The following is a 13,323-nucleotide window of genomic DNA, read 5'->3' on the forward strand; positions in this document are numbered from 1 at the left end:
CCAGGCTCAAGCCTGGTTTGCCTCCAGTGACTTCAGAAAAGCCATTGCAAAGGTGAATTCAGCCCAGAGAATGGAGATTCAGGAATCAGAGCAACCTGGGCATAAGGAAAACCAAAGGTCAGCCAATGATCAATGTCATGGTGAGTAATCCCTCTCCTCTTCCTTGCCCACAACCACGGTGTTAGACCTGGGTTGAAGGGATTCACTGAAATCATAACTGGAAAGACCAGAGTTGCACCATCCCTGCAGCCACCACATAAACCTGGCCAAGCGTGGGGCCTCGGGCGAGCGAGGGGTCACTGGAGCCAGACACACGTCTTTAACCTTGGCCTTTGGTGTTTTGCAGCATTGCTGTTATACCATCACCCCTCTCTTCCTAACACACAGCCTTCTTCTTCCCCGAACTGATGTTGAGCACTGTCAAACACCGCATCACACATATTCTGCATCTTCCAGCAACCTTTTGCTATTTGCCAGCTCAGCTGTTTTGCATTTCAGGAGCAAAGCAAAGCAGCTAAATTGCATCTTCAAGCTGGCTGATGATTCCTAAACAAGACTTTGAGAAATATTCTACACCCAGACCCGCAGGCCAGTCAAGGGCTCTGCAAACTCCTTTCCTTCACTGGTCTGTGTGCTGTTTTTTCCCCACTGTCAGGTCTTTGTGGTGCCTTCATCTCTCTGAGCAGACGCCAGGAAAGTCTCTTACAAAGCAGAATATGATAGACCTGATAATCTGGCTTGGTATAGTTACATTATTGTCTAAAAACGCATGCATTATTGCATTTATTGACTAGAGATCATTGGTTTAGTACATTAAGAAACCATGGCTTCTAAGGAGTTTTCTATTAATTTACCTACATTGTGTTTTCCATGATTGCCTCATCATTTACTGTTGTTTTGTTATATGCATCCTTGATGAAAGCTTTTACCACTCAGCCTTCGATGCATCAAAGTGCTGGCATCTGCCCCTAGGAGTTTGTGCAGTGGTTGATTGCAGGCAGGCAGCCCAAGGGTCCGGGAAAACAAGATATTTGAATTATTTTTATGTCCCTTCACAGTTAACCTATATTTTTACTAAAGCACAGTGTGTATAACACTACATTGAGGATGGATGCAGGTAACAAAGATGCCCTTGTAGCTACTCCAAAGTTCAAGACTCCTTTTTGACTGGAAGAACCACAGTCTGTAATCCTCCTTCTCAGGGTCTCCAACAGATTAAGAAGATCTTGAGATAACAATTTGTTTCATCCTCCCTTTCCCTTGCAGAACTCAAGATGAGGGAGATGAAATGAGGACCACCATGGGAAGGAATTCAGGTGAAAATAAAAAAAATTATACTGGCTTTACCAATTAAAAATTCATGCCTAGGAAGACATGCAGGGAAGACACTAAGATCAGAGTGGCTGATTTTCCAGAAAACAGAACTGGACATGGACAGGTGAGAGGACAGCACTACGAATATCGCTGCTTGTTTTAATCTCTGCCAAAAACAACCTCGATGTTAAGCAATTAGAAGGAGCCTTCCTCTGGGGAAGAGTCCCTGCTTGCACTGTGCCTCCACCTCCAAGGATAAAACAACCTCACCTGGCAAATGGAAACACTACAGAACTCATGATCATTTTTTTTCAGCCAGACTATTGACCAAATCTTTGCCATTTGGAAAGGTATTGAAATTCTGTCTGTGCAACTGATGATCAACCAATATTTAAACCAGTCCTTTCAAGGATAAACTTCAAGGAAGGCCACAGTACCATCAAAACACGTAGCAGGAGGCTAACTCAAAGATTCAGGCTATTTATCCAGGCACAGGGAATTTCCTACCATGGACAATTGCTTATTATGAAACCTAGATCATGTCTCCTTCCTCTTTGTTACCCATTCAGAGATGGGATTTACCACACTACCTCTGAGCTTCTGGTACCCGCAAGTCTGAAGCATGAGTCCTAGATTCCAGACTGACAGATAATAAAAATAGCCAACAGGGAAAAAAATAGCAAGAAAAGAAAAGATACACGTTGGAACAATTAATGGAGAAAATCAGAGATACACGTACTTTTAAAACTGTAGTTTTATATTTTTAAAACTGTAGTTTGTTGGCTTTCTGAGGGAGACAGAGACTGGTGATTTTGAGAATTAAAACGGACTCCAAAAAAGAGCATGCAAAAATCCGATTTCACAAACATGCGGCATCACTCGGTGCCCTGCCACTCCTGGGCTTTCCACCTGCCTGGCTGCGGGGGAAGAGCTGATGGGGTTCACCTGCCAGCATTCACAGCATGCAAACTCTGGGCGTTGCTAAGTCAAGAAGGTGCATGTTTGCTGCTGAGAAGCAGTATCTGGGCCGGGGGAAGAGACTCTTCCAGTGCAGGCGTGGAAGTAGACATATATTATTCACAAATAAAATAAGATATACGTATCTGTGTACCCTTACGGCCATCAGATGGGTGCACTAAGGAATGCTCACTGGGAATTCTCTGAAGCCGCCTAACAATTGTCAGCTTGATGAAAAAGATGAAAACACTGCTCGTACGGAACCCTCTGCTCTAGCTATCTGTTCCCCACGGGATCTAGAAACAGAACCATTCACAATGCCAACGTCAAGGCTAAGGGGAGCCCGTATCCCCTACGTCTGGCGGGACAGGCTGAGATTAGTCCTTCTCTAGCTGCGTAGTAGAGGTGCTAGATAGGCAAGCCGTGGCTTCCAAAGGCCACAAGACTAGGAAAGGTCAATTTGGAGCGTTCAGAGAGCCAGAGGAATGGTGACTGAGCAGAGGTAGGAAGCTGGTATTTCTCATGCTACTAACTTGATACTGCTGTACAGTGCAATTCAATTTGCAAGGATTCCCTGGACCTTGAGGAGGGATGGAGCGATAGGGAGGAAGGGGTCTTTTTTAAAAAAAAAAAAAAAAAAAAAAAAAAAAAATTAATTTTTAAAAAAATTTTCCGTCATTTGTTAAACTTCTGTTCCTGGCCTCCTTCCTTGCTGAGCAGACACTGGCTTGCTAGCCCAGACCAAATTCCCCATCCTTGTCTCTGATTCACATGTTCCGCATGATTAGCAGACAAGGAAGCCTCTAATTTCTGAGTGGGCAATGGGGAGGCTCTTTCACCTTTTTTTACTCATCTAGTACCTCTATTAAGCAGAGAAGTGATCAGAACGGGTGGTAGCAGGGTAGAGGGAGAATGAGCCGTGCAGCTTTTGATTAGTTTCGTGCGACGCATTTCCCGTGGTACCTAGAGTTTCCTGAGCAGCATCCGCATAGTGACTCTCTGCACGGTTTGCTTTTACTGGAAATGAGGGGAGAGTAAAAATTAGACCTGGAAGCAAATGCCAGACAGGAAACTTTTGATTACTGACTCTAGGTTTAAAAGACAGGTGTTTTGAGGGCCGGGTTCATGACAGGATTTTTCTGTTTGAGCGTTAAGAGAAAAAAAAAAAAAAAAATTAAAAATCAAGAGGGTTTCTGAAATTCATCTCACTGTTGTCAATAAATGTCATTATTAGAAATGATGCATTCTGCATTGAATTGGTGGCATCAGTTCATCTATAACTGACTATGTCCTGCAGGAAGATTTTTTTCATTTGCATTGGAAATAAAAAGTACTCTCTTCTTCCTTTAAACAGATAAAACCCCCAATTTTTTTAATTGTTTAAGTCACGGAGAGCCAAAACTTCAATTTGTTTTGTTCAACAACATCCAAAAAGTTCACTTTTCTTCCCTTTTTTTTTTTTTTTTTTCCCAAATCAAAAAAAAACCCTCACAAAGAGAGGTAGTTGATCTGTGAATGATTTGCACTTCTCATACAGGAAATAGTATTATTAAGCCTAGCATTTGAAAAAATAAAAATAGATATAAACAGGGTGTGGTGCAGTCCCTTACGGGAAGGGATTTGAACATCCGTGTTCATGCATCTGTTTTTCGTAACGCTTTTTAGACGGGCCCTACCACTTCTGGGGAGTTCCTGGCTTTGCTGAGGCACCACCACAGCTCCCAAATCCCAAATTGCTGCTCAGGCACTGCCCTGCCAGGAGATCGCCACCACGACCAGGGTTCTCCACGCCATGGAGCAGCCCTCTACCTGTGGAAGGGTAATGATGTGGCCCCCAATCACCCCACCTGGCCACCAACGGGCACCACTTGCTGAGTTCGTGGGCAGGCTTGAAAAAGCCGAAGGTCATAAAACCCCAATCTCGTTTTACGCTTGAACTCGGCAATCAGAGGAGCTCGCGGGCACACGCAGAAGGAATTTGCAGGAATTCCTTCTGCTTCGCGGCATCTCGTGCAAGCTCAGCCGACACCACCCTCTGCACCCTGGGGACTGCTCAGGTGCACACAACGGGACCGACCCCACATCCCCAGGTAGCCCCGGGGACCGGTGGTGCTACCGGGGCTGTTCTGGAGCTGGGGTCCGAGCATCGCTGCGTGGGAGTGGGATAGTCAGCATGCAGAGCCTCAGGGAGACACGGGGGTTACTCTCCTCTTAGTCTCCTCTGCAGTTCCTACAGGAAGATGCAGTCTCTTCTGTGCAAATAATCCGCTCCTCTAAAGGCAACTGATTATTTCCAGATTACTGTCAGTCCCAGCATGAGTCTCTGACACCAGGTTAGTTGGTTAGAAGGTCAAATGCCAACCCCTTGGGCTCCTGTGATTGACACCAGTTTCCACGGGCAGTAGCAGTTAGTGACACCTTGGACGCCCTAGGCTGGATGAGCAGGGGCCCGCTGAGTCAACCAAAGGCATCCTCCAGTGCGTACAAAAGCCTTAATCACACCCCTGAACAGAGATATTAATGTTGTGTGTATGTCAGACAGACATATACATACATTGAAATATATATATACACGCACAGATATACATACACATTACAAGGTGGCCCAGTCCAGCATTCACTCAACATAATGACCAAGGTCTTGCTGAGTTCTTTAGGGTCAAGGACAAACCACAGCTGAGGACAACCTTCCACAGAGGTTCCTCTTATTACCTACAGGACTGAACTCATGCTGGACAAAGTAATCTGAGGTTTAGCTTCCCAGTTCCCTGGAATCCTGTTTCTTTTTCTCTGATATTAATGTATTATTATGATCATTTGGTTCATTAGTTTTTAGCTTTTCACCCAATCGCATTTTGGAAAATACAAGAGGAAGAAACGTGGTCATGGATGCCTTCAGATGTTTATCAAACCATCTGTTAAAGAGCATCTGAAGCCCACATTTCATATAGGAGCCTCCGTAGTCCTGGCTAACCATATGTTTGTCTTTTTGACATTACAATCAGAAAACAAAATAAACAGAGACGAGATGCCACAGTGAATTTCCAGCCTGATTAACATAGGAGCAATCAAACCCCATTAACCACCCGGATTTGCTGGCTTTCTGTGGTGAGAAAAGCTCCACCACAGAGCAGCCCTCCTTCCCTGGGGTTATGAGGCAGAGAGGACTCATATTTGGACCCTGCATGAGAGCAGCGTGGTCTCGGAGGCATGGTCAGTGTTAACCACTCCTGCAGCGGTAGCCAGACCGAGCAAGGGCAGAGGCCACCTCCCCTGGCCGAGGCAGATGGTAGGGTGGACACAGGGGAGGCTCTGTAAGGAGTTTTTTAAAAAGGGAGGAAAATAAAAAGCGGGGGGGAAGAGGTACGTAGCATGTAGAAAAAGGCCAGCATCTTTTCTGCTCATCACAGCCTGGGCTCCTTGTCACGGGGAGGTGAGCTCCTGTCCCCCCAAGCAGGTCAGCACCCAGCTTCCCGGCCCACGGTGGAAAACAAAACAGAAATGATCGAGAAAGGATGTAACCTGTCTCAGAGCAGCTGTCCCATCTTACACCTAGACCAAATCAAAAGTGACCACCATTCCAGGTGACCCCGAGCCTCCGCCACGCTAACCCCATCGCCTCCCCACGTCCTCCCACCCCGGGGCGGCAGCTCTCCGAGTGCTCTCAGGGCAAAAATCAGCACAGCTGGAGCGGCACCGGAGTCAGAGGGCAGCATCAACACTGGTGCATGGGCAAGACCCCGACAACGGTCCCAGGCACTGGCGGGACGTTTGGGATGCTCCCTGACCTTGCAAGGCAATGCTTGTCTTGCACAGCACGCTCCCACGAGCCGCGCCAGCATCCCTTCTCTAACTTAAAATATAGTAAGATGCAAAATAGTGAAAAAGCCGGTTTTGTTCTGTTTGCTGTAAGGACTTGGTTGGTGTATCAGTTATGGAAAGAGGGATATAGGAAATCAGCCACTCCCTACACATAACTATAATGGGAGGAAGATCCAGCTATCTCCAGATGAGAGACTCTGTTTTCTTACATCGATGGAAACGGAAAGTGGTAAATCCTTTACCAGCTGAAACAATAAAAGTGTGGTGCTGGGATCTGCTTTGAGAGACAATTCATCCCAAGGGGTTTCCTAAGTGAAACTCCTTTCCATCAGCGATAGACTATGGCTGGATGATTAACCAATGGGTAGGCTGAGAAACAGGACAAGTTTTCTCTTCTGAGGGCAGGATGAACACACCGAGCATCATTGTGAGGCTGTTGGAAATCAAAGTAGGTGGGAGATTTGGGATATGAATGTAAAAGATCCAGACACTTTTATTCAGGAAAATAGTTGATCTGGGCCCCCTGAATATAGGGCCTACTGTGAGAATTTCCTTCCTGAGGTCCGAGATGTTATCAGATGGAAAAGGGCAGTGGGAGCAGGTAGAATTGATATTGCCCCAACAAAACATGGAAGGAAAGAGCTTTGGTTCTGCTATGGCAGCTGAAGTGAACAATATGGAAAGGACTCTAATGCCATGTGTACGGCAGCCACAGACCCTTGGCTTAAGGATCTGGTTTAGCATCTTACAATGGAGGGCAACAAAACCCTCAGTGTCACAGGAGACAGATACTGTACAGGAATGGGAAAGGAGCATTTGGAAATAACCCTGATGAAAGATCTACATAGAGTAAAAAATATCCTGAGAAAGGGTGGTGAAAGGCTATTTTTGCTTCTTTCTGTGACTTGAGATTAAGATGTAGAAAATGAACAGGGAAAAACCTGCAACCTCTATGAAGAAATACATCCAACCTCGTGTTTTAACTGGTGAAAATGAGCGCTGCAAGAAAGGTTTGAGACTCAAAAATAAGCAGTAAGACTACTGACACAGAAATAAGACTAGTGCTTGCAATTGCAGGGATGCTGGCTAGGGTGATTTTATGAGGGACCGTTGGTCCTAAGATCTCCTTGGCTATGGAGCTGATCAGGTTGAAGAGAGATTTAATCTCACGGCATGGACATATGCCTGTGAGAAACGAGGATTTACCCTATGATGCATCTGAAGTTTGTCACTGGCTGAGACAGGGTGGGGAGCAGCCAGACCCTTGGGATGAAATGTTGACCCTTGTGATGCCACAGGTGGGTGGCCAAGATTTTAGTCTTGGTCTGCTTCCAGAGAGCACTTCCCACGTAATGCTCCCTGCTTTAATAAAGATGGATGGAGCTCTCGCCGCACAGGCTGAGATCCCACATAAGAAAAAAAAAAAATCTGAATAGTTGAAACATGATCTTGGTGATTTGGATTATTTGGCAGGAAAGAGGACGGAGTGCTACAGAGTTTTTGCTTGCAAAGAAAAGCTCAAATGAAAGACAGAAAAAAGAGTGGGGGGGAAAAAAAGGAAGGAAGGATGAAATTTTCCTCCCTTTAGTCAGCAACATATCTACCCAGATATCTTTGGTTGGATTTTGTGCCAGGGAAAAATTAGTTTCTGGCCTCTTAGAAGCTGAAAGGCACAGCAGAAAGTTATATCTGCAAACTGTCAGGCTCTAGGTATATTTCTGAAAAACATATTCAGTGTTTACAATATTTAGGCTGTAAGCTATGTTTTGAGATACGGGATGGAAGATCTGAAAGCCAAGCATATGATCTCCACAGATCATCAGTTCTGCACCTCACCTCCCAAGAAAAAAAATGAGATTCAGTCCCAGAAATACTTCTTAAACGAACTGGGAAAATACAAGACAAAAAAAAAAAAAAAAAAAAAATCCCAGAATTAAATACTTCTAAGAGGATGAAAAGTATCCTAAAATTATCCCAAATACCAGCCCTGTTGCTTTCCCTGGGACACGTGAATAGAGAAAAGCTTTCCCGTAGGTGAGATTTATGGCTGGCCTTGGAAAGTGCTCACCACATCGCAGAGGGCACCCGGCTGAGCACCCTCTGCCCAGTGGACTCGAGGCATGGAGGGAAGACAGAGCAGGGACTGTGCTTCATCCAGAGGCTGCGAGGCCAAACGGAACGGGGTGGAGAAAGTAAAGGTGTCTCTGCCATGCACGTCGTGCCGTGTCAGAGAGCCCTCCAGTGTCCCACGGAGCAGCAGGTCCACGCAGCCCGTGCAGTGCCCTGCAGCGAGGGGAGCTCGGGGGGGCGGTTGCTAACTCGGTGACGTGGTGACGGCTTCGTGGGCCCACGTCACCTCCGCCTGGCACGGCGTTGGGTGATGGAGACATCGGCAAAGCATCACCTACCCATCGGCACTCATTGAGCCTGCGTTATACCGTTTCAGCTATGACTCCAGCAACAAAAGGAAACAAAAAAAAAAAAAAAAAAAAAAAAAAAGAAATAGCAGCATAAACCAAAGCCCTGCCGTCACCCTGGATAAGTGTCTGCCAGCTCTGCCCGTGCTGCCCGCCGCTCCTTCTAGCCCCCACAGCCTCACTACCCTTGCAGCTACAGCCCGAGGCAGACTGGAAGGAAGATATGATTTAAGGTCCAGCACACACGTAGATACGTTGGACTGCCACAGCACAGAAAAAGCACGTTAATACCTAGAATGCTTCCCTCGATGGCGCCACGACATGGTACACACACGCACACACGTACATAGAAATCTACAGGTAATGCATGGGAATGGCATGTTGGCAGTGATACAGACCTTGGCGATGGTTCGGGCTGCTGCTCTTTCCTTTAAACAGAAGCAATAGTACATTAGCATGGTGTCAGGTGGCAAAAGATGTTGCTGCTTCACTGTTAAAACATAACGAAAGGACAATACCAAACAATACAACTAAGTGGAAGTTGTGGACAGAAGAAAGGGAAAGGAGCACTTAATTCCTCAAGTTTCTGGCCTGGACAGAAGATCACTGGAGACTCACACAACCTCAGAGAAGACACATACAACGCACAGGGCTGAAGAGGTTATCCCAACCCATCCTTGTGCCTACGCATGACTCAGACACCTGACGGTCGTGTGATTTGTGTGAGCACAGGAGGACTTCTGTGGGCTCAGAGAGCGGCCCCCTTCGTATGGAAATGCACCACCCTGAGGTGTTTCTGCACACAGGGAAGGATTTGAATGGATCCCAATGACCTCTGGTGCATCTGCTTTTCCTTTCTGGCCATTGGGACGGAGCTAATGTCAGATCTCTTGATGCACGGCTTCAGGGCACCAGTGCTGATGCGTGGTGCTGGGAGGGGAATGTCGGTGCAGAGGAGTACGGACCCTTGTCCTGACATCGTGACACCCCAGGTGGGCTTTCTGCCTCCAAAGCCTTTGGCAGCTACTTTGCCGAAGTAGTTGGCAAAGGCTACATGGAGGGAGTGGGATGCCACAATTTTTGTATGCGGTTTCCTACTGAGATCCCAAACCATTCGATTGCCCTGAAAAATCATTGACGTTGAGGACAAAGTGAGATGAACGCCTGCAAAAGGGTAGCCATAACACTGCAAGCTAAGCTAAGGCCACACTGAAAAAAATCTCTCACCTTCACTGACCAGGTACCTTGGCAGCAATTCCCTCCAGGAATGAAGAAAACCTGCTCTGACTTCAACTACTCTGATTCACAGCTTCTTCACACTGGGAAATTGCATTTAATCTAGGGCCCCAAAACAGCCTTGCCCCTGCAGCCTCATGAGAGGGAGCAGACTGTGTTTCTCAGCAGATAAGGGTCTGCCTCCCCTAACACCAGATGGTCTAAGGGACAAACTGGACTGCAAGAAGACCTGGGCAGGAGGAGCTCAATCCCTTCTGAGCGTGATGTTGTACCAGCCGTGGCCCTGCCTCCACCCAGCAGTGACCGCTGAGATCTGCACAGACCCCGACACCTCTCCCTTACCCTGAAGGCAGCAGACTGGAGAGACTGGGAAAAAAAAAAAAAAATACCCCTCCACACTCTTCTTGCTCAGACAAGCTTGGAAGCCCAGCCTCAGGCACTAGCTCAGATATTCACATTATAAAGTTTCCAGTCTGACCCATGGGTCAACAGATCTCTACTCTCTGCAGAGTCACACAGCCCAGGGCAGGGCTCATCCCAGCTGGCCCTGATGCCCACCGGCACAGCCAGCATCTCTCCATCCCTCCCAGGGTCTGCACACTCCCCATTCACCAAATGGGGTAACCTCACCTGCTTCAAAAGAAAAAAAAAAACAAAAAAAAAAAAACAAGAATTACCCCTCCTGAGCACATGTTTAAGCTTCTGGTTTTCTGGGGCAATGATGTACACCCTGCCACAGCAAACTGAACAAAAAATTTCTCACCACTAGAACCTTTGTCTGCTCTCAGGGGAGGTGAGAGAAGGCTAGAGGGAACGGGGAATTAATGAACACATCATGGGCCTGAGTCTCCTCTGAGGGTGGTGAAGACCAGAAAGGTCAGAGGCAAACTGAGAATGCTACCTCGATCAGACCCTTTGAAAATATGGTTTTGTGTTTTCAGTCAAGCACTGTAACATTACTTCAGAGCCAAGTTAGGCTGAAGAAATTAATGTACAGCATGGGAGAGGGATGGAAGGAGGTCTCTGAATGACCCATGGGGGACCAGCTGCCAAAAACTCTCATGTCCTCAAGGGTGTCCATATGCAGAAGGCAGGAAGGAAAAAAAAAAAAAAAAAAAAAAAAAAAGGTAGGTAGCAAAGTGTGTGCTTCCCAAGCTCTCTTAACTCTGCTGCTAACCTGAATGTCAGTCCCGATTTGCTCTTCAGGTTCCTCAGGAGCTCCAGCTGGTTCAGAGGAGGAATGAGTCTAGAGGGAGAAAACAAAAACCATTAATATTCAGGCAAAGCTGATTTCAGAGCCTCCTGTCTTGGAAACTTCACCCGCTGCCCCATCCTTTCAACTAGAACCACCTTTGTGCCACCAACTGCAACTGGGGGACAGCGCGGGAAGGATGGAGAGGGGTTTGGCTGCTACTTCCAACAGTGTCCTAAGGCAGAGCGGTGGGGGCAGAGAGAGAGTGTGACAGCAAGAGAGAGAGAGAAACTCGTCTGCACCACCGGATTTTGAACCTCCCCAAAAACAAGTGGCTGCCAGAGTTTCTGAGCAGCGCAGTGGTGTTTTGGCAAGAGGGCTGTTCCACCACCTGTAGATTAGCAGTTGCCATCGCTTTGGTTGGAGGTCAATGCTTCAGCTGTGTCTTAAGTGGAGAGAAGCTCCAGTCTTGGAGGCAAGCGGGAAAACTCAACCCTGATGCTCTTGGAAAGGTGGGGAGGCATGGGAAGAAGCAGCTTATAGGGCAGAGAAAACAGGGATCCGACGTTGGGAACATCCCAGGAAAAACAGCAGCATGTCCCAGCGCCAAGTTTAACAAATTCTCTACTGTCCATGTCAAGTTTTGCCCCAAAATAAGGCAAAATCATGTATCATTGCCTTCTAGGAACCATCGGTTTCCTTCTTTTCTCAGGAAGAAAAAGAACATGAGAATGGGAATCCTGGCCAATAATTTAAAGAAAAAAAAAATAAACAAACACCCTGTTGCCTACCCTGCTTTTGTGCTAAAAGCGAGCACACATTTTTTCAGCCCTTATGAGACCAATAGTTTCACAGTTTTCCACTAACTGAAAAAAAACAAAACAAAACAAAACAAAAAAAAACACCAAAAAAAGCAACCAAAAACAACTGGAAAAGCCTCTTTGCTGCAGACACAAAACTCATCCTCAAAAACACAGTTGTTCAGCAGAGCAGATTTGGTGTGCACAAGATTGAGGCAATCAGAAAACTTTCCAATCCTAAATATGGAGAAAAGAATAAAAATAGGCCTGAATATTTTGGCTCAGCTCTCCAGTACAGCTCTGCTCGCTTCCATCCAGAGAAGAGCACATCCTGATCTGATGAATTAAATGATCCTCTTCACTCAAGACGTCAGGAAGAGGCTGACCTGCAGTGGAACCGTGCATGAGCGCTGGGCTGTCACCTCCCTGCAAACCCACTGTAGGGTTTGCAGATTCATCCCAAAATGGGAGAAGGTGGTGCATAAAATCAAGTACAAAGTGTCCTTAGAAGTTAACGAAGGGTGCGCAACTGTTCTTTGGGGAGGCAGTTTCTCAGAGAGGTCCATACCCAGCAGAACGTAGGACAACAGCCCCACTTTCTCCAGCTGGAATCACAAACCCAGGGCTCCCATCGATGCAAGTCTCAAAGCTGGAAAGTTCATTAGCTCACTAGATTGAAGGATTCAGGATCCCAAAAGGAGCTCCTGCCTTTGCATTGGCCCATAACACAAGGTCTACACTGCACTGAAGGTGGCAATCTCTTGGGCAATCACAGACGCTTCCAAGCAAAGGTAAAAACACAGAAATTTACTGTTTCTGTGGTAGGGTGGTGGGCCCGGTACACATGTGGTGGAAAAAACCCCAATGTATTACTGAAACAATAATTATTAAAAATGGGTGCAAACGCATTCACGTGCGTGACCTGAAATTTAATCCGAATTGAACGCTCGGCCTGACCTGTCATTGCAAGAGCGGCTTGGGGAAGAGCTACTACATTTCACCAGCACCTGAGAGAACAGGCAGGGCTCTGCACAGCACTTTCACTGAACTTTGCTATAAAATGCTGGATGGAGGACACCCTGCACTGGTGTGTGTGCCCAGGGACGGGTGCCACAGATGCCACTGTGTCCTCCAGAGACGTGGTGAAAGGATCTCCGGCTGGGGCATCTCACGTTTTCTCTCTCTCCTCCTGGTCTGTGTGTCACTTGTTAGCAAGGGAAGCATGTTTCGGTTAAAGGGGAGCTAGGTGAGAAGATCTGCACGCCACGGGAACACACAGAGCTCATGCTACCCACCACAGCAACACTTCTGAGTCGCCGGCTGCTGCAGGGGACCCAGCGGTACCAACAGCTGCTTCCCATCACCCTTCCCAGTACAGCACAGAGAAACGCCACACTAACTCCAGGTGCCGGCTCCCCGCATCCAAAGGGAAGGCAAATTTGTTATTCCTGGTAGCACAGATCAACGTTCAAGCATCTGGGGACAGTAGGGATATCATGCCTCCGGCCAGGACACCATCCAAACCCCACAACACGAGGAGGGCAGCAGCGCACAACAGTGGGTGGGAGCACACACAAAAACGCAC

The 13,323-nt window shown here is 47.1% G+C and overlaps 1 protein-coding gene across 8 annotated transcripts in view; it reads right to left on the reverse strand.

The window, feature by feature from the left end:
* Positions 1–13,323, reverse strand: part of KCNQ2 (potassium voltage-gated channel subfamily Q member 2) — a 77,275-nt gene that overhangs the window by 25,896 nt on the left and 38,056 nt on the right. For 4 of the 8 annotated variants that reach the window (XM_042800946.1, XM_042800948.1, XM_042800945.1 and 1 more), the window contains 2 exons: positions 10,924–10,992; positions 8,909–8,938 (listed from right to left, as the gene is read on the reverse strand). In XM_042800946.1, coding sequence (XP_042656880.1) covers positions 8,909–8,938; positions 10,924–10,992 — 99 coding nt within the window. Of the gene's footprint in view, positions 1–3,234; positions 3,289–8,908; positions 8,939–10,923; positions 10,993–13,033; positions 13,151–13,323 lie in introns of those variants that run through there. The other 4 variants (XM_042800944.1, XM_042800943.1, XR_006166070.1 and 1 more) reach the window with 3 other exon arrangements.

The sequence above is a fragment of the Tyto alba genome, unplaced genomic scaffold (assembly GCF_018691265.1).
Source record: "Tyto alba isolate M040663 unplaced genomic scaffold, T.alba_DEE_v4.0 Super-Scaffold_33, whole genome shotgun sequence".
Taxonomy (NCBI): Eukaryota; Metazoa; Chordata; class Aves; order Strigiformes; family Tytonidae; genus Tyto; species Tyto alba.